The following is a 17179-nucleotide window of genomic DNA, read 5'->3' on the forward strand; positions in this document are numbered from 1 at the left end:
ATTCAATCAGATTAGATCTAATATTTATACTTTTAATATTTAGATTGGATCGTATATTTGCGAAATAAAAAATATATTAAAAAATTAACTATAAAAAGCTAATAAAACCTATTTTCTCACTTTAATATTTTTTAAAATTTATTTATTTTAAATATTATTAATTAATTTTTAAATAACAAAAATAAAATAATACAATATATATAAATAATTATTAATTAAAATAAAACATAAATATAATTTATATATTATTTATTATTTAATGCAGATTAGATTATATTCGCAAATTGTGGATTGAATGCAAATAAATACGGTATATTTGTACTCTTGTAGTATAATTGGGTAAATAATTTTAGGGGCTAGGACAAAGTTGTAATTTTCATGAAAAGTGAAGAGCAATTCAAATTGACCCATTTACCCTGAGTAGTTTTTCATTCCGGGATATAAAAGGCGTTGTGGTGCACATGAGCGCTTCACTCCCCAACCCGTCAGAGAAAAGAAAAATATATATTAAACCCCTTTATTTTTTTGTTTAATTTAAAAAAAATAGAGCAAAAATACCAAAAAATATTGAAAAAGAGAAAAAATTGAGAATTTTCCTTAGGGTTTGACTGTGATTTTTTATTTTTCCGAAATCGCGTGTGACGCAAACAGCGGATTTCACCGATTCCGTCAAAATCGCTTCTCTGCAGGGAAGATCTGTCCTCAATTGGTCCCCGAAAGTCTCGGACTTTAGAGAGAGAAAGAAAAATGCTTGTGACACAACAGTAGCTTCTGCGGCTAGAGAGAGAAAATGCGCATGCAGCTGATTTTTTGAACGTTGGGATCGGAGGGAAAGAATAAAAAACGAGTTAAAAAATGCGGCTTTCCTGAAATTTGGAGGGATACAAAGGTTTTTGCATTTATAATCTCTTCAAAGCTGCAACATTTATTAATTTTTGGATTTCAGTGTAAGTGATCTGAATTTTGGTAATTTTGATGATATTGATGCAGGTGTTGAATTCTGTGGTGATTGAATGCAATCTGCCGGCAGCGGTGGCTCGGGCCGGAACCCCTCGGCTGGCCGGGCGGTTTCGGCATCGCCGTCGTCGTCTTCCCAATTTAGCCTGGACTCATTGCATCAGCAGCAGCAGAAGATAGGTTCTAGGCAGGTGTGGATTTTGATTGGTTGAAGTGAGATTTTGGTGGTTATGCTGAATTTTCTGTCATGGTTTTGGTGGTAGCACACATGTGCTCTGATTACAGGTTCTGACCAAGTATGTTAATTTTTCCTAGGTTGTGTGGTGTTGGGAAAAAAAAAAGAGTTTCTGTTAGAATTTTGCATTTAATACACTTGGTAGTTGGGTTGAGATACCGAAGAATAGTCTTCAGTTAGTTAGTTGTGTTGGTTGGTTATTTTTTTAGTGGCATGTTTTTTTTCTTTTTCCTTTTTAAAATTTCCTTTTTTCATGCTAATTGATTTTCAGTTGTTCAGAGCGTTGTTTATGTAATAGAATATGGAAATGGGAGCACTGAACCTAGAAATGATTGGTGCAATTGTGTGCTGCTGTCACTGTCAACTCTAGTCAACCTTCCTTTTTTATTCACAAGTCTACATGAAGTCTTCTGTACACTTCGGATTTTGTACTAAATTGGCCTTGCCTTTTATTTTGGCTTCATGTGTGATGTTTCAATTATAGACATGTGCAGTGTGCTATTTTCTTCACTGCCCTTTCTGGGGATTTTCCTTTTAGAAGCTTTTGGGCTTGTGTTCTGCTTTAGTTAGTTAAGAACTCCCCTCTATGCCGTTTTCCTTTCAGGTGTGACTGTTGAAAATTAATCTGTTTGCTTAACCAAGAATGATAATTTTTCCACCATGCCCTTTGTTTCTCTCTGTTAAGTAAATTGTTTATGTTTGAAAACATTGATTACTTATTGATTCCAACCAGACAAGCCCACCTGCCAACTTCCTAAAAGTACTGTTTCGTCAGCTTCTGGCTTAGTTGTTTTGTTACTGCTGTTTCTTACTTCTGTTATTATTATTAGTGAAAGCATGTGTGATGTTATTAATTGGAATCAGTCTGTTTCTTGTTGACTCATTGCTTTCTATCAAATGCAATCTTAATGGGAAAATCATCGTTGCATCAACTTCTTTCTCTTAATGTTATAATAGTCAATATATGGATGACTTTCTTTATGTTATGTGGTAATGATACTTAAGAATCTGTCATAACTTACACCTATAGTCTCCTTTTGCTTTCATGGTATTTTACTTGGTAAAGGATGCTGCTGGGTTTCAAGATATTTATTTTGATGCAATAGTAGCCTGCATAAGTCTGCATGAAATTTCTATCATTCCATTCCACTTAGTTATTAAGACGTGAAGTCAAAGATTGGGTTGTAGACCAATTCTATACTTTCACAAGTATTTGTTTACTTGTCTGTATCTTTGTATCTTTTAACAAGTATTTCTGTTATTAAGGGCATGTATACATTTTTTCTTTTGATGCATTCTTGAAAGAATCATATTTTTTTTCCTGAACGATGACTTTTACTCAACTATACTCTTATGCAGTCATTTCCACATCAATTGCTAAAAAAACCAGAAGGAAGTGAAGCATTTTTTGCATATCAAACAGGGCTTCAAGGTGGATTTGGGACTAACAATTTCTCACCTTCTAATGCCATGCCTCAGCAGCCTCAAAAATTTGTTGATTTAGGTCAGCAGAGCTCCAGCCAGGGACAAGTTGCTGACCGGCAAATGCTCAATTACCAACAAGCATACCTTCAATATGCTCTGCAGGCTCAACAAAAATCTGCTTTGGCAATGCAGTCACAGAAACAATCTAAAATGGGGATCCCAGGCCCTTCATCTGTGAATGATCAGGACATGCATACTGGAAATCTGAAAATACAGGACCTTATGTCTATGCAAGCTGTTAATCAATCCCAAGCATCATCCTCTAGGAATTCATCTGAACATTTTGCTCATGGGGAAAAGCAGATGGAGCAAGGACAGCAGCTAGCATTTGATCAGAAGAGTGAAGGAAAGCCTTCATCCCAAGGACCAGCCACTGGACACTTAATGCCAGGAAATAGTATGAGGCCACCTGTGCAAGCACCACCAACGCAGCAGAGCATGCTAAATATGTTGAAGGATCCATTACCATTTACTAAGACTGCTCAATATCAGGCTATGCAGGCATGGGCAAGAAATTTATCTGATCCTTCAAGATGTCTTAAGATGGCTCAGCTCATTCCGCAGATGCAATCAAGAACAGTTCCACAACCAAAGGCAAATGATACTAATGTTGGTACTCAGTCATTACCAGTCAGTGTTTCAAACCCACAGGCTAGTTCTCCAACAGTTGCAAGTGAGAACACAACACATACTAATTCATCTAATGATGTTTCTGCACAATCAAGTTCTGCTAAAGCAAAGCAGACAGGTCCATCTAACCATTTTGGCCCACCAATTAATGCCAGTATTGCTGGAAATTCCAGTGAAGTTGCATTGCCACAATTCAATCTTCATGGCAGAGACTCGCAAGGTTCTTTGAGGCAACCAGCAGTAAAAAATGGAATGTCTTCTATGCATCCGCAGCATGCTTGTGCAAGCTTAAACCTAGGTGCAGATCATCCTTTGAATGCAAAAACTTCATCATCTAGTTCAGAACCTGTGCAGATGCAGCACATCAGGCAATCAAATCAATCTGTTGTTCAGGATGGAGGTCTGTCAAACGAAGGGGGTTCTATAAATCATTCAAAATATCAAGGGGCACCATCTCAGATGCCTCAACAAAGAACTGCATTTACGAAACAACAGCTTCATGTTCTTAAAGCTCAGATACTTGCATTTAGACGACTGAAGGTTCAACCTCTGCTTCCCTTTTCATTCTATCTGAGGCTGGTTGCCTTGTTTATACATGCTATTTGTATAGGCCTAGAGAAGATGTATGATACTATGGCTTGGCTTGGTAATGCTTTTTCAGAGTTGCTAAAATTTATCCCATAAGTAGAAGACACTAGTATCATTTGGGATATATATATATATATATATATATATATATATATATATAAAGTTGCTCTTAAAATGTAAAATATCTGTAGTCAACATGAATCAGCTCTGATATTTTACTAGTCTTTCAGGTTTTAGAGAGCATAAGTCAGCTTTGCAAAGCTCCCCATGAGATGCTGTCAAGAGCATCCTTGCATTTAAAATCTAGGAGCAAAAGCACCCAGTCTTTTTGTTTACCAAATTGAGAAAATTGGTTCCTATTTTTCATAAGTAGGAGTATTCCATGTATAATATTTATAGATAGATTGTGCTTACTGGTATTCTGTTGCTGTTGATTGGTAGAAAGGAGAAGGAACTCTTCCCCAAGAACTTCTTCGGGCCATCAGTCCACCACCTCTTGATTCACAAGTGCAGCAACCGGTTACTTCTGCAGGAGGGCAAAATCAAGACCAATCAGAAGTAACTGTGGCAGAACAGCCAAAGCAGATGGAGTCCATTGCCAAGGACTCACAATCTATCTCATCTATTAATGCAAAGGGTTCTTCAAAGCAGGAAGTCTTTGCTAGAGATGAGAAATCCACAACAACAATACATGTGCAAGCTATGCCTTTGGTGATAAAAGAACCTGCTGGAAAGGAAGAGCAACAATCTGTTGGTTGCTCTGCTATGTCGGACCAGGAAGGTGAACATGGAATTAGACAAATACCTGTTAGAAATGAGTCGGTGTTAGATAGGGGAAAGGCTATTGCAGCCCAAGCTTCTGTTTCTGAACAATTGCAAAATAATAAAACTGAACAAGCAAGCATTGTTGCGCAGCCAAAGGATGTGGGCCTCACCAGAAAATATCATGGACCACTATTTGATTTTCCTTTCTTCACCAGGAAACACGATTCCTTTGGTTCATCAATGATGCTAAACCACAATAATTTGTCACTGGCATATGATGTGAAAGAGCTTCTTTATGATGAAGGTGTGCAAGTCCTTAACAAGAAAAGGACAGAAAATTTAAAGAAGATTGAGGGTTTACTGGCAGTTAACTTAGATAGGAAAAGAATTAGGCCAGATCTTGTGTTGAAGTTGCAAATTGAAGAAAAAAAGCTTCGCCTTTTAGATCTACAGGCACGTTTAAGGGATGAGATTGATCAACATCAAAAAGAGATAATGGCAATGCCAGATAGGCCATATAGGAAATTTGTTAAGTTGTGCGAACGTCAGCGTATGGAACTTGCTAGACAAGTGCAGGCATCACAGAAAGCTTTAAGGGAGAAGCAACTGAAATCTATATTCAATTGGCGCAAGAAGCTTCTTGAAGCACACTGGGGCATTCGTGACGCACGGACTGCTCGCAACCGGGGGGTGGCCAAGTATCACGAGAAGATGTTGAGAGAATTCTCGAAACGTAAGGATGATGACAGGAGCAAAAGGATGGAAGCCTTAAAAAACAATGATGTTGATAGGTACAGGGAGATGTTGCTGGAGCAGCAGATTAGTATCCCGGGTGATGCTGCAGAGAGATATGCTGTTCTTTCAACTTTCTTAACCCAGACTGAAGAATATCTACATAAATTAGGAAGTAAGATAACAGCTGCTAAGAGCCAACAGGAAGTGGAGGAGGCAGCAAAAGCTGCTGCAGCTGCTGCACGATTGCAGGCATGCTTCATTACTTTCCTTGTTGATTCAAAACAAAATTTGGAAAAGAAAAATGAAATTTCCTCCGTTGTTATCTAAACACTGTTTTCACGCCTTTATGATTGATCCTTATTTGTTTTCTGACTAAAGGGTCTTTGTGAAGAAGAAGTCAGAGTCGCAGCAACTTGTGCTGGAGAGGAAGTGATGATTAGAAATCAGTTTATAGAGATGAATACTCCTAGAGACAGTTCATCTGTCAACAAGTGAGTTTTGTTTGTATAGTTTTATTTATTTGTTTTTCTGTCTCAAGTTTTGCCAAAACATTATTCTTTCGTCAAATCATTTTTCATTCTTGGTGTTGTCAAACTATGCTATTTTCCCATCTTTTATTTGGTAATTTTCAACACACTGATGTTTATCTAAACTATACTTTTATAACCTTCTGTTATTGTTCATATAATAAAACATCTAATTCTGGTTTGTTACAATTATTGATCGCTACGGCCATACCAGGTATTACAGCCTTGCTCATGCTGTGAGTGAAAGGGTTGTAAGACAACCATCCATGTTACGAGCTGGAACATTGAGAGACTATCAAATGGTAGGTTCTGACATTTGATGAAATTCCTCGTAATTGCTTTGATAGCCTTTATTGTTATTTTTAAGGATTGACATGTTATTCTGAAGGTTGGTTTGCAATGGATGCTTTCTTTGTATAACAACAAATTAAATGGAATATTGGCAGATGAGATGGGTCTTGGTAAAACCGTTCAGGTTAGTATTATGTTTATTCTTGGTGAAAATAGATTATTCTAGCTGTGTCCTTTAAAATAGGAAGAATGTCTATTGTGTATGACTGTTTTTACGCAGTTTATGTAATACAAGGAAGATGACTTTTGTTTATTGTTTTGTTATTTAAACTGTACTGAACAAATATTTACCGTGATATATTGTTCGTTTTTCTTTGTTCTTTTTGTTATTTCTTGTCTGTCCAGGTCATGGCATTAATTGCGTACTTGATGGAATTTAAAGGGAACTATGGCCCACATCTTATAATAGTGCCAAATGCTGTTTTGGTTAACTGGAAGGTGGGACTTAAAACTCTTCCATTTCCACAATACTCACTTCGTTGTTTGGTTGTGTGTATCTTGCAACCTGAAAACTTGTGTTCATCATGCAGAGTGAGTTGCATACTTGGTTACCATCCGTGTCATGCATTTTTTATGTTGGAACAAAGGATACAAGATCAAAATTATTTTCTCAGGTAAGTGCACCTCAACTTTACTATTTGCTGTTAAAAGATTAGTTAAATGTTTAGTTCTGAGTTTCCTTTCGTATTACATTTTTGCAGGAGGTTATGGCTATGAAATTTAATGTCCTTGTGACTACTTATGAGTTCATCATGTATGACCGGTCAAAGCTTTCAAAAGTTGATTGGAAGTATATCGTAATTGATGAAGCACAGAGAATGAAGGATAGGGATTCAGTTCTAGCACGCGATCTTGACAGATACCGTTGTCAACGACGCTTGCTTCTGACAGGAACACCTTTGCAGGTCTGTCTTGTTTTCTTTTAATATATGCATTGTTATGGTAGTGTCTAGCTTTCAGTCAGCAGTATCAAACTTGGTGTTCTTCCTCTACACAACCAAGTCATTAAGGATGTTGATCTTTTTGACTTTTTCACTTACACTGTTCAGGCTATGCTATATGTTCATGCAGCTGTCAGTTTATATTGATAAATCGCATAGATACATGTTGTGATACAAATCTTGTTTAGAGTATTAATAATGGTATAATTTTCTGCACAGAATGATTTGAAGGAACTCTGGTCACTTTTAAATTTACTTCTTCCAGAGGTTTTTGACAATAAGAAAGCCTTCCATGATTGGTTTTCAAAACCATTTCAAAAGGAAGGTCCAAATCAGAATGCAGAGGATGACTGGCTTGAAACAGAAAAGAAAGTCATCATTATCCATCGACTCCATCAGATTCTTGAGCCTTTCATGCTTAGGCGTCGCGTTGAAGATGTTGAAGGCTCTCTACCACCAAAGGTGTGATTTTGATACTCTTGGTCTCATTTTTTATCTTTTATCTGGTGATTCATCCCTCATTTCTGTATTGCAGGTCTCCATAGTTTTACGATGTAAAATGTCAGCTGTCCAGAGTGCCATTTATGACTGGGTTAAATCCACTGGCACCCTTCGTGTTGATCCTGAGGATGAGAGAAGAAAGGTTTTGAAGAATCCACTCTACCAGGCAAAGCCTTATAAAACTTTAAATAACAGATGCATGGAGCTACGCAAAACCTGCAATCATCCAATGCTTAATTACCCATTTTTTGATGAATTTATGGATAGAGACTTTATTGTACAATCTTGTGGGAAGTTGTGGATTTTGGATAGGATCCTTATCAAACTTCAAAGGACTGGACATCGAGTTCTGCTGTTTAGTACCATGACAAAGCTCCTAGACATCTTGGAAGACTATCTGCAATGGCGGAGACTAGTTTACAGGAGAATTGATGGGACAACAAGTTTGGAAGACCGAGAATCAGCAATAATGGACTTCAATAGGCCTGATTCAGACTGTTTCATCTTCTTGCTTAGCATTAGAGCTGCTGGGAGAGGCCTTAATCTTCAGTCTGCTGACACAGTTGTCATTTACGATCCTGATCCAAATCCTAAAAATGAGGAGCAGGCTGTGGCCAGAGCTCATCGGATTGGACAAAAAAGGGAAGTCAAGGTTATCTACATGGAGGCTGTTGTTGACAAGATCTCTAGCCATCAGAAAGAGAACGAATTGAGAAGTGGAGGCCTTGTTGATATGGAGGATGAACTTGCTGGTAAGGATCGATATATGGGATCTATTGAGAGCCTCATAAGGAACAATATTCAACAATATAAGATAGACATGGCTGACGAGGTCATTAATGCTGGACGTTTTGATCAAAGAACAACACATGAAGAAAGACGTTCAACTTTGGAGACTTTATTACATGACGAGGAAAGATATCAAGAAACTGTTCATAATGTTCCGTCACTACAGGAGGTTAATCGCATGATTGCTAGAAGTGAAGAGGAAGTTGAACTGTTTGATCAAATGGACGAAGAACTGGATTGGAGTGAAGAGATGACACGGCATGATGAGGTGCCTAAATGGCTTCGAACCAGCACAAGAGAAGTGAATGCTGCTATTGCTGCTTTATCTAAAAGACCATCAAAGAACATTTTATTTGGTGGCAGTATGGGCGTGGAATCTAGTGAATTGGGTTCTGAAAAGAGAAGAGGACGACCCAAGGGAAAAAAGCTTCCTAATTATAAAGAGTTGGAGGATGATGATATAATTGAGTGCTCTGAAGAAAGCTCTGAGGAAAGAAATGGATATTCTGCACATGAAGAAGGGGAGATAGGAAAATTTGAAGATGAAGTACATAGTGGGGGTGATGGAGCTAATCTCATGGAAAAAGATCAAGTCGAACATGGTCCACCTTTTAATGCTGGATATGAACTTCCTCGGTCTTTAGAAAATGCTAAAAATCACACAGTTGAAGAAGCTGGTACGAGAGGATCATCATTAGATAGTCAAATATTGACACATACAGTGACACCATCAGTTTACTCACGGAAATTTGGTTCCCTCTCTGCGTTAGATGCCAAGCCAAGTTCCATTTCAAAAAGGGTACATGGCTTTTTATTTTCTGGGTTTTGTACTCTCTTATTTTCAAATTAAAATATCTTTTGTTAGCTTTTTCCAGGTAGATGAGTTAGAAGAAGGGGAAATTGCAATATCTGGTGGTTCTCACATGGATAATCAACAATGTAGAAGTTGGATTCATGATCGTGATGAAGGTGAGGATGAACAAGTTCTGCAGCAACCCAAGATCAAACGCAAACGTAGTCTACGTGTTCGACACCGTCCTGTCATCGAAAGGCCTGAGGACAAATCTGGCATTGAGATGGTTCCTCTTCAACGTGGAGAATCATCTCTTATTGCAGACAATAAATATCAAGGTCAAACAAGGACTGACCGAGAATCAAAATCACTTGTTGACAATAATGCCAGCAAGCATGATAAGGATGAATCTTCATTGGAAAATAAGCAAAATTTACCTTCAAGGAAAGCAGCTAATTCATTCAAATTACATGGCTCACCTAAGTCTAATCGTATGATCTGCTTGTCTGCTCCTTCAGAGGATGGTGGTGAACACCCTAAAGAAAGTTGGGAAGGAAAGCCTATCAACTCAGCTGGATCTTCAGCTCATGGCTCTAAGATGACCGAAATTATTCAGAGAAGAGTATGTATCATTTAACTGATCTGTGATTGATTTCATTTCTACCTGTGATGGTTTAGCTTTTACAAAATGGAGTTCTTACAGCTTGCCGTAGGGATTGCAAGTTCGAAACTCTAGTTAACTTTAACTTAGTTTCAATATTCTAATAAAACCTTATGTTTTATGAAGTTAATTATTGCTACTTTACATGTTCATACCTTTGTGAAAATGTTACTCATGTAACTTATGCCTTTGTAGTGCAAAAATGTAATTAGCAAATTCCAAAGGAGAATAGACAAGGAAGGCCAACAAATTGTACCTTTGCTATCAGATTTGTGGAAGAGGATGGAGAATTCTGGGTACACTGGCGGATCAGGGAACAGTTTGTTGGATCTACGAAAGATTGAGCAGCAGATTGATGCATTGGAGTATAATGGAGTAATGGAGCTTGTGTTTGATGTGCAGTTTATGTTGAGGAGTGCGATGCAATTTTATGGATACTCATATGAGGTTAGATTTCTTAACTATCTATATATTCTATAATAATGTACAAAATGATTCACTGTTCTGGCTTTGTTATTAAAATTCCCTGTAATGATTATTTGCAGGTAAGAACTGAAGCAAGGAAGGTTCATGATCTCTTTTTTGATATTTTGAAAATTGCATTTCCCGATACGGACTTTGCAGAAGCAAAAGGTTCCCTTTCTTTCTCCGGCCAAATTGATTCCAATGCCATAACATCCCCTAGGCAAGGAAATGTTTGCCCAAGCAAGAGGCAAAGGACAATAAATGATGTGGAAACCGATCAATGCCCTGAACAAAAGGCTCCGAACCGTGGTTCCGGGTCTAACAGCGAAAAAGCCAGGAACAAAGGCCATCCATTGCAGAAGGAATTGAGACCTGGAAGCGGTAGTGGTAGTGCCCGGGAGCAATATCAGCAGAATAATTCTTCTGCATTAGTTCATCCAGGTGATCTGGTTGTATGCAAGAAGAAAAGAAATGACAGAGAAAAATTATTGGCGAAGCCTAGGACCACATCCGCCGGTCCTGTTTCACCACCCAGTATGGGTAAGAATAGAAGTCCCGGGTCAGGTTCGACTCCCAAGGATGCGAGGGTGTTTCAACATACTTCAAATGTGCAAGGGCGGTTTAGCCAGCCATATCAGCTGTCAAATGGGTCTGGTGGGTTAGTTGGCTGGGCAAACCCGGTAAAGCGACTAAGAACAGATTGTGGGAAGAGGAGACCAAGCCATACATAGATTTTTTTTTTATTATAATTTTTCAAAGGAGACAAAGATGGTAGATAATGAAAATAGTGCTCAACTAGTTTCAGAAGAGTTTCAGTGGCCCTTACCATTGGTAGATTTTAGCTCACATAATAACTGTTAATATAGAGTAAAACCGTCCATTGTATTTTTCTAGCTACCTCAATGAGTTAAATTATTACAATGGTCAGCAAAAGTTCTTTGTATGGATAAATCTGCATCTTGCAGGAATTGTTATTCTTTAAATAGCTGCTACTGAAACTCTTGTATAGTAACATGTTGGTCTATATTAGTCCATTCATGGATTCAACTCTCCAAGCTCATGTTTTCCCCCGCGTTCCAGCTTCCTAATAATCCATCTATTTCAATTAAATGTCTCTTTCACCATTTTTGGTACATTGTAAAATCAATGTATAGGCGTGGTTTATGTCCAAATACAATTGGATAAAAAAAAGTGAGACATTTATTTGAAACTAATGGAGTATATAGATTTCAATTATGTTATTTGTGAATAATGCGAAAAAAATTCTCTCTCTCTCTCTCTCTCTCTCTCTATATATATATATATATATATATATAAACAAAATATTATTTGCACACCAAGATTAATCATCATGTATTTGTATATGAATACATGTGTAGTTTAATTTATTCTTAATATATATTTTGTATTTTAAAATGCATTACACATTTATAGCTAATTTTATTGTACACTTAGTATGGTTGATATATATATATATATTAGTTAGCCTATCCCTTCCACCACATGCAACAAAAATACAACTGATCTTAGTATTTAGAATGACAACTACTCAAATGAAGATGGCAAAAACATCTTTTTATGAAGATGTTTTGTTTAAAAGTGTGATTTATTTATTTAGCCACACTTTAAACAAAGACAACACTTTTATAAATATCAAAATCTAACCATTCAATCCATCATCCAATGGTAAAAAAAAAATATTTTCACATGAAAACAATTATAAAACCTTCATTGTAAAACCTTCATTGTAGTATCCATCATTTAGAATTTATACATTGATCCACAAATGTTCAGTGAAGGTATAAAATCATGATTTCAGAATTTCAGATGTGGTTTCCCTTTAACATTTGTTAAGGACAATGTTGTGGGAGTTGCAACCCTTGGAATTGCAAGAGTTCAATTGACTATTATGAGTAATTTGTTCACTTATATTGACACTAGTCACCAGTCAAGAAACAACAATTGTCAATCAATTTGTTTGAAGACTTTTCTATAAGTTTCAAAGATCAAAAGATGAATAGTTGTGAACATTGCATTAAATGAGTTACAGGAAGAGTATTTGTGCATATTATGGTAGTACCATGAAAAGCACAATGCATCAATTTGAAAGAGCCACAACAAGAAACTAAGATTGCATCAGGAAATCAATGGTACATTATTTACATTGACATGAAACTGAACAACAATAAGGGGGATTTCCCCCTTTGACCACAATTCCAAGTTCATTACATTGCAGTGAGGTTGAATTAACAGGACTAGAACATCATATACAGATAAAATATATAAAGTTAATATCAGGATTCAGGGCATCAGATGAAGCAGCTAAGGATCTGCTTTACCAGCAACCTGTTCATCACTTGAATCATATTCATCTTCACTCATTTCCTCATCATCACTTGATTTCTCTTCTGGTGCAGCTCCTACATCTTCAGCTTTAGCATACTTCTCACAGTACTCTGAACAATTCAAGCACACAGTGTTAAATTAAGAACTTTATTGATTCTAAAGTTAAAGACCATTAAATTATGCATAAATTGGTCCAATGAAGAACTCAAGCCTAGAAAAGGAAATCCAATTGATAGTGGCTTCAAGTAATAGATAAACATAGACAACAGAAGACTGAGGTAATCTCACTTCAAGAGATAATCACTGATTCATTCGCTTTTCAAATTTACAATTTAGTTGAATTCTGGCCACAACTCAACATTACATATACTATGGGGAATACAACAAGTGGCAATGCAAACTCGCAAAGAAGATCGATTCAGAATGCAGAAATACATACATGTTGCTACATTTGGACATAATATTATTATCAACTTATAGACAAATATAAAGAATTAGCTCAATCAATTGAGAAATTTTATAACTACCTTCCAAACATACCATCACCATCCTTTTGATAACTATCTTTTATTAAGGCTTTAAGCATTTTTTGTCCTCTATAATAACAGAATTGTTACAAAATAAGCATATGTCGCCGTTATATATAGGAAGTTCCATTAAAAGGTTAAGTCCTGCTCCATCTATCCAATTTTTGTCTCAAAAGGATACACCAAATGAAGTTTTAGAGGGGAATGGTTTGCACATAAGCCATAATAAGACTGAAAATATGGAAAGTAAGTTCGATATGAAGAAGGAAAACACTAACAAAGAAGCGAAAATCGGAGAAAGCACCCTATCACAAATAAAGAGATTTAAGTATCTTGGGCATATTATATAAAATAATAGAAAAATCGAGGAGGATGTAAACTATAAGATTCAAACGGGTTGGTCAAAATGGCAAAGTACGATTGATTTATATATGACAAAAAGTACCTTTAAAACGTAAAGGTAAATTTTATGCACTGTCATTAGACCAATTATGTTATATAGAACCAACTGTGGGGCGACAAAAGGTGAGAATAGGCATAAACTTAGGGTGGTAGAAATGACGAGATGGATAATCGACCAAACATGTTCAGATAGAATAAGTAACAAGGATATAAGAGAAAAAAAATTAGAATAACACCTATTGTTGAAAATATGGAACAATCTCATCTTAGATTGTTTGGATATGTGTGGAGAAGATTGACAGAGTACCCGGTTAGGAGGGTGGATCAGATAGAAGATAGACAAGTGGCAGAAGGTAGAGAAAGAGCTAAAAAAGCTATACACGAGGTGGTAAAAAGAAAATCTATATGCAAACAACCTCATTGTGAACATGATATATGATATGGCACAATGGCGTCGTTTGATCCATGCAGTCGACTGCACCTAGTGAATAAGGCTTTGTTGTTGCTATTGTTCTAAGATAAGCAAATAAAGCTAAGAGAAAGCCAAAAGGAAGTTCAAATAACTATTTGAGTGCATGCACATGTACTATGCATTCGTCCATTCAGCATTCAAACAGTTGCGCATAAGGCTAAGGGGCAAGTGCAAATAAACTAATCCCAGACATGCATATTTCAAGGAAATAAGAAGTCAAAAAGTATCAATACCCTTAACCCTTTGTTCATAACTAGCTCGATCTCGCATCAGTAAAGCGGCAGCTTCTCCATTTAAAGGGTCTGATGGATTGGGATACAGAAGAAGCTGTGGTAGGAACACTTCAAACACATTGACAAGATCTGGAAAAAAAAGAATGCAAATTGGCATATGCATTATACAAGGAACTAAAATCCTAAAAATATACAATTCTGTACAAAACCACAACATTTTCTCACAAAATTTCAATGAAATCATTACCAAACATGGGGCTCCAGGTTTGGTTGATAACATCCAGACAAACCGACCCTGACCTGAAATTGTCATAATCCGAGCCGACTAAATCAGAAGCAATCTTTCTTGAAACTAATACTCAGGAAAACTACTCAATAGAAAGAGTTTCCATGACATCATTATTCATTACTACATGCTTACATCTCATCAACATTTGGGTGATAGATCTTATTGACAAATCCTATAGAAGGAGATTTATAAGGATAAGCATCAGGTAGCTCAACTCTTACTTTCCATACACCACCATGATAAGGACCTGCTAGAAGCCATCATACATGGATGAAAAAAAAGATTGAAAATGAAACCAAAAAATAAAATAAAATCCTTCCTCAAAAGTTACACATTTAATACCAACCAGGATATAACGATAACCAAAAGGGAAACCAGCAGATATATAGATAAATTCAGTAATCAGTATAGCTAAAAAAAAAAAAAAGGAGTAAAACACAAGAAAACACTGACTCTAGCTCATACCAATCATCTTCTGACTAAGAACTTAATAATTATGCAAAAGGGAAATCAATAAGAACAATATCAACTGTTATTTGTGAAGCTATGTTTTTATTTTATTTTATTTTTTTCCCCTTCAAAAATACAAACTTGTTGCTTTCCAAAATCTATTTGCGGACTTCACAGATGCACAGAACAATCAATTGAAAGAAAGAAGAAGTATCATCCCTGTTGCTATCATAAATCTAAATTCATAGCCGCCAAGAGCTGTGTTCTATATATGGTCAAATTGCTTTAAGCAGAGAAAAACTCCTAAAAAGAATTTCTTTAAAAAAAAAAAAGCAAAAGCATATATTTATCAGCTGAATGTTTTATCTGAAACACCAAAACATTAATCAGAAACACAAGAAAGAGAAAAGGAATGGAATTTTACTTTCATTGGGTCCATCGAAATAAACATAAAACTCCTGCATTCCATCATTAATCATCTCCACCTTGTAATCACTCATCATCCTATTAAAAAAAAGGATGAGACTTTGTGAGACCCAATTAGAAAAAGATTGAAACTTCAATGAAATTAAGAAGAAAGAGAGAGAATTATTGAGGATTAACAGTTTCATTAAGTCCATCTCTCGCCGCTTGCTTGGGGAAGACATGTTTCTTCTTCTTCTTCTTCTACTACTTCTTCTTTTTGGGGTTGAGTTGTTGGTTGTTGGTGTCTTGGGTTTTCGTTTTCACCACCTCTTAAGCAAGTGGAGAGAGAGAGAGAGAGAGAGAGAGAGGAATTGAAAAGTGGGGAGTTGAGTTATAGGGAGCAGTAGGAGACACTTGTTGTGCAAGTGAAGGCTCAAAAATACTACTTCTGACATTAGTGAGCACAACTAGGAGATAAATATTGTTAGCGTCGGATATTCACATTTTTAATATTCTCATCTTTTATTTTTGTTTGCAAGATTTTTCTTGTATTATGAAGTATATTTGGATTTTTTATTTTTATAAATTAAATAAATATAATAATTATCAAAATAAATAATTTAAAAAATATTTATCAAAATAAATATTCTTCTCTTATTTCGTTTACAATATAAATGAGATAATTTTGTATTTATGATAAATAGACGCATATATTTTAATATTAATAATATCAATAATCCAAATTTTTAACATTTAATTAGTACATAAGAATGTTGATAGAAGAGATTAAAATTGATATGTTTGATCAAGAAGGTTGATGAGATAGTGAAAAGAAAATTGAAATGGTTATCTCTTACGTTATCTTTCACTGTACATGTAGAATTATTTCAATTCTGTTCTCATTGTTCAATCAATCTTCAAGTTATTTTTATTTTTCAAATTTAAATCCATCCATTTGGATCATAATTTAATTTAAAAATTTTTAAAATGGATATGTTTGATCAATTAGTACTAAAAAAGAGTATATAAAAAATTTTAAAATAAATTATGATCCAATTGGATTGATTTAAATTTGAAAAATAAAAATAACCGAAGGAGAGATTGATGGGATAGTGGAAAGAGAATTAAAATGATTATCTTTCATGTGGGAGATAACCGTTTCAATTCTCCCTCCACTATTCTCATAATCTTTTTGAGTATTAATTGATTAAACTTATCCATTTTAATCTCTCCTACCAACTTTTTTATGTACTAATTGCCTGCTGAAAATTTAGATTATTTATATTATTAATATTTTTTATTATTTTCGATTTTTTTAAAATACATGTATCTCGTTTACACTATATACGAGATATATATCTCGTTTATAGTGTAAACGAGATATGTGTATATCTCGTTCACACGGTCGCGTCCACCTGTCTTATCTCGTTTACTATACATGTAAAATTATCTCATTTACAGTGTAAATAAGATAAGAGAGGAGTATTTATTTCTGTAAATATTTTTTAAATTATTTATTTCGATAATTATTATAATTAATTAATTTATTAAAATAAAAAACCCAGTATATTTAGTATATCATTTTACTCTTTTGGTGGATTTTTTTGTAGTGTTTTTTAATAGGTGGTGTAA

General features: G+C 35.5%; 2 protein-coding genes across 6 annotated transcripts; one reads left to right on the plus strand and one right to left on the minus strand.

Moving 5' to 3' along the window:
- Nucleotides 1-471: 471 nt before the first annotated feature.
- Nucleotides 472-11470, plus strand: LOC112797479 (ATP-dependent helicase BRM). 5 transcript variants are annotated; one of them, XM_025840440.3, is made up of 15 exons: nucleotides 472-889; nucleotides 991-1242; nucleotides 2552-3847; nucleotides 4337-5644; nucleotides 5774-5886; nucleotides 6137-6224; nucleotides 6311-6397; nucleotides 6619-6711; nucleotides 6804-6887; nucleotides 6975-7178; nucleotides 7434-7676; nucleotides 7750-9303; nucleotides 9380-9919; nucleotides 10154-10405; nucleotides 10504-11470. In XM_025840440.3, the coding sequence occupies exons 3-15, from the start codon at nucleotides 2663-2665 to the stop codon at nucleotides 11152-11154; spliced, it is 6402 nt and encodes a 2133-aa protein (XP_025696225.1). In that variant the 5' UTR covers nucleotides 472-889; nucleotides 991-1242; nucleotides 2552-2662; the 3' UTR covers nucleotides 11155-11470. The 5 variants fall into 5 exon arrangements, with proteins under 5 accessions (XP_025696225.1, XP_025696224.1, XP_025696223.1 ...); XM_025840439.3 differs by having other exon boundaries at nucleotides 473-889; nucleotides 991-1253; XM_025840438.2 differs by having other exon boundaries at nucleotides 473-889; nucleotides 991-1148.
- A 1055-nt stretch (nucleotides 11471-12525) lies between these two features.
- On the minus strand, nucleotides 12526-16085 carry LOC112797480 (ubiquitin-conjugating enzyme E2-23 kDa). The gene is made up of 6 exons (XM_025840442.3): nucleotides 15746-16085; nucleotides 15567-15646; nucleotides 14825-14939; nucleotides 14651-14703; nucleotides 14404-14532; nucleotides 12526-12879 (listed from the first exon to the last, which is right to left on the minus strand). The coding sequence occupies exons 1-6, from the start codon at nucleotides 15787-15789 to the stop codon at nucleotides 12746-12748; spliced, it is 555 nt and encodes a 184-aa protein (XP_025696227.1). The 5' UTR covers nucleotides 15790-16085; the 3' UTR covers nucleotides 12526-12745.
- Nucleotides 16086-17179: the final 1094 nt, after the last annotated feature.

The sequence above is a fragment of the Arachis hypogaea genome, chromosome 4, assembly GCF_003086295.3.
Source record: "Arachis hypogaea cultivar Tifrunner chromosome 4, arahy.Tifrunner.gnm2.J5K5, whole genome shotgun sequence".
Lineage (NCBI taxonomy): Eukaryota > Viridiplantae > Streptophyta > Magnoliopsida > Fabales > Fabaceae > Arachis > Arachis hypogaea.

What these genes read in the sequence shown, in the direction of transcription:
- LOC112797480 (XM_025840442.3), bottom strand. Translation starts at nt 15,789, where the DNA reads ATGTCTTCCCCAAGCAAGCGGCGAGAGATGGACTTAATGAAACT. An exon ending in TTTCGATGGACCCAATGAAA is followed by an intron (nt 14,940 to 15,566) that starts GTAAAATTCCAT and finishes GGCTTCTAGCAG; the next exon opens with GTCCTTATCATGGTGGTGTA. An exon ending in TTATGAACAAAGGGTTAAGG is followed by an intron (nt 12,880 to 14,403) that starts GTATTGATACTT and finishes TGAATTGTTCAG; the next exon opens with AGTACTGTGAGAAGTATGCT.
- LOC112797479 (XM_025840438.2), top strand. Translation starts at nt 1,014, where the DNA reads ATGCAATCTGCCGGCAGCGGTGGCTCGGGCCGGAACCCCTCGGCTGGC. An exon ending in TTGCATTTAGACGACTGAAG is followed by an intron (nt 3,848 to 4,336) that starts GTTCAACCTCTG and finishes GTTGATTGGTAG; the next exon opens with AAAGGAGAAGGAACTCTTCC. An exon ending in TTTATGGATACTCATATGAG is followed by an intron (nt 10,406 to 10,503) that starts GTTAGATTTCTT and finishes GATTATTTGCAG; the next exon opens with GTAAGAACTGAAGCAAGGAA.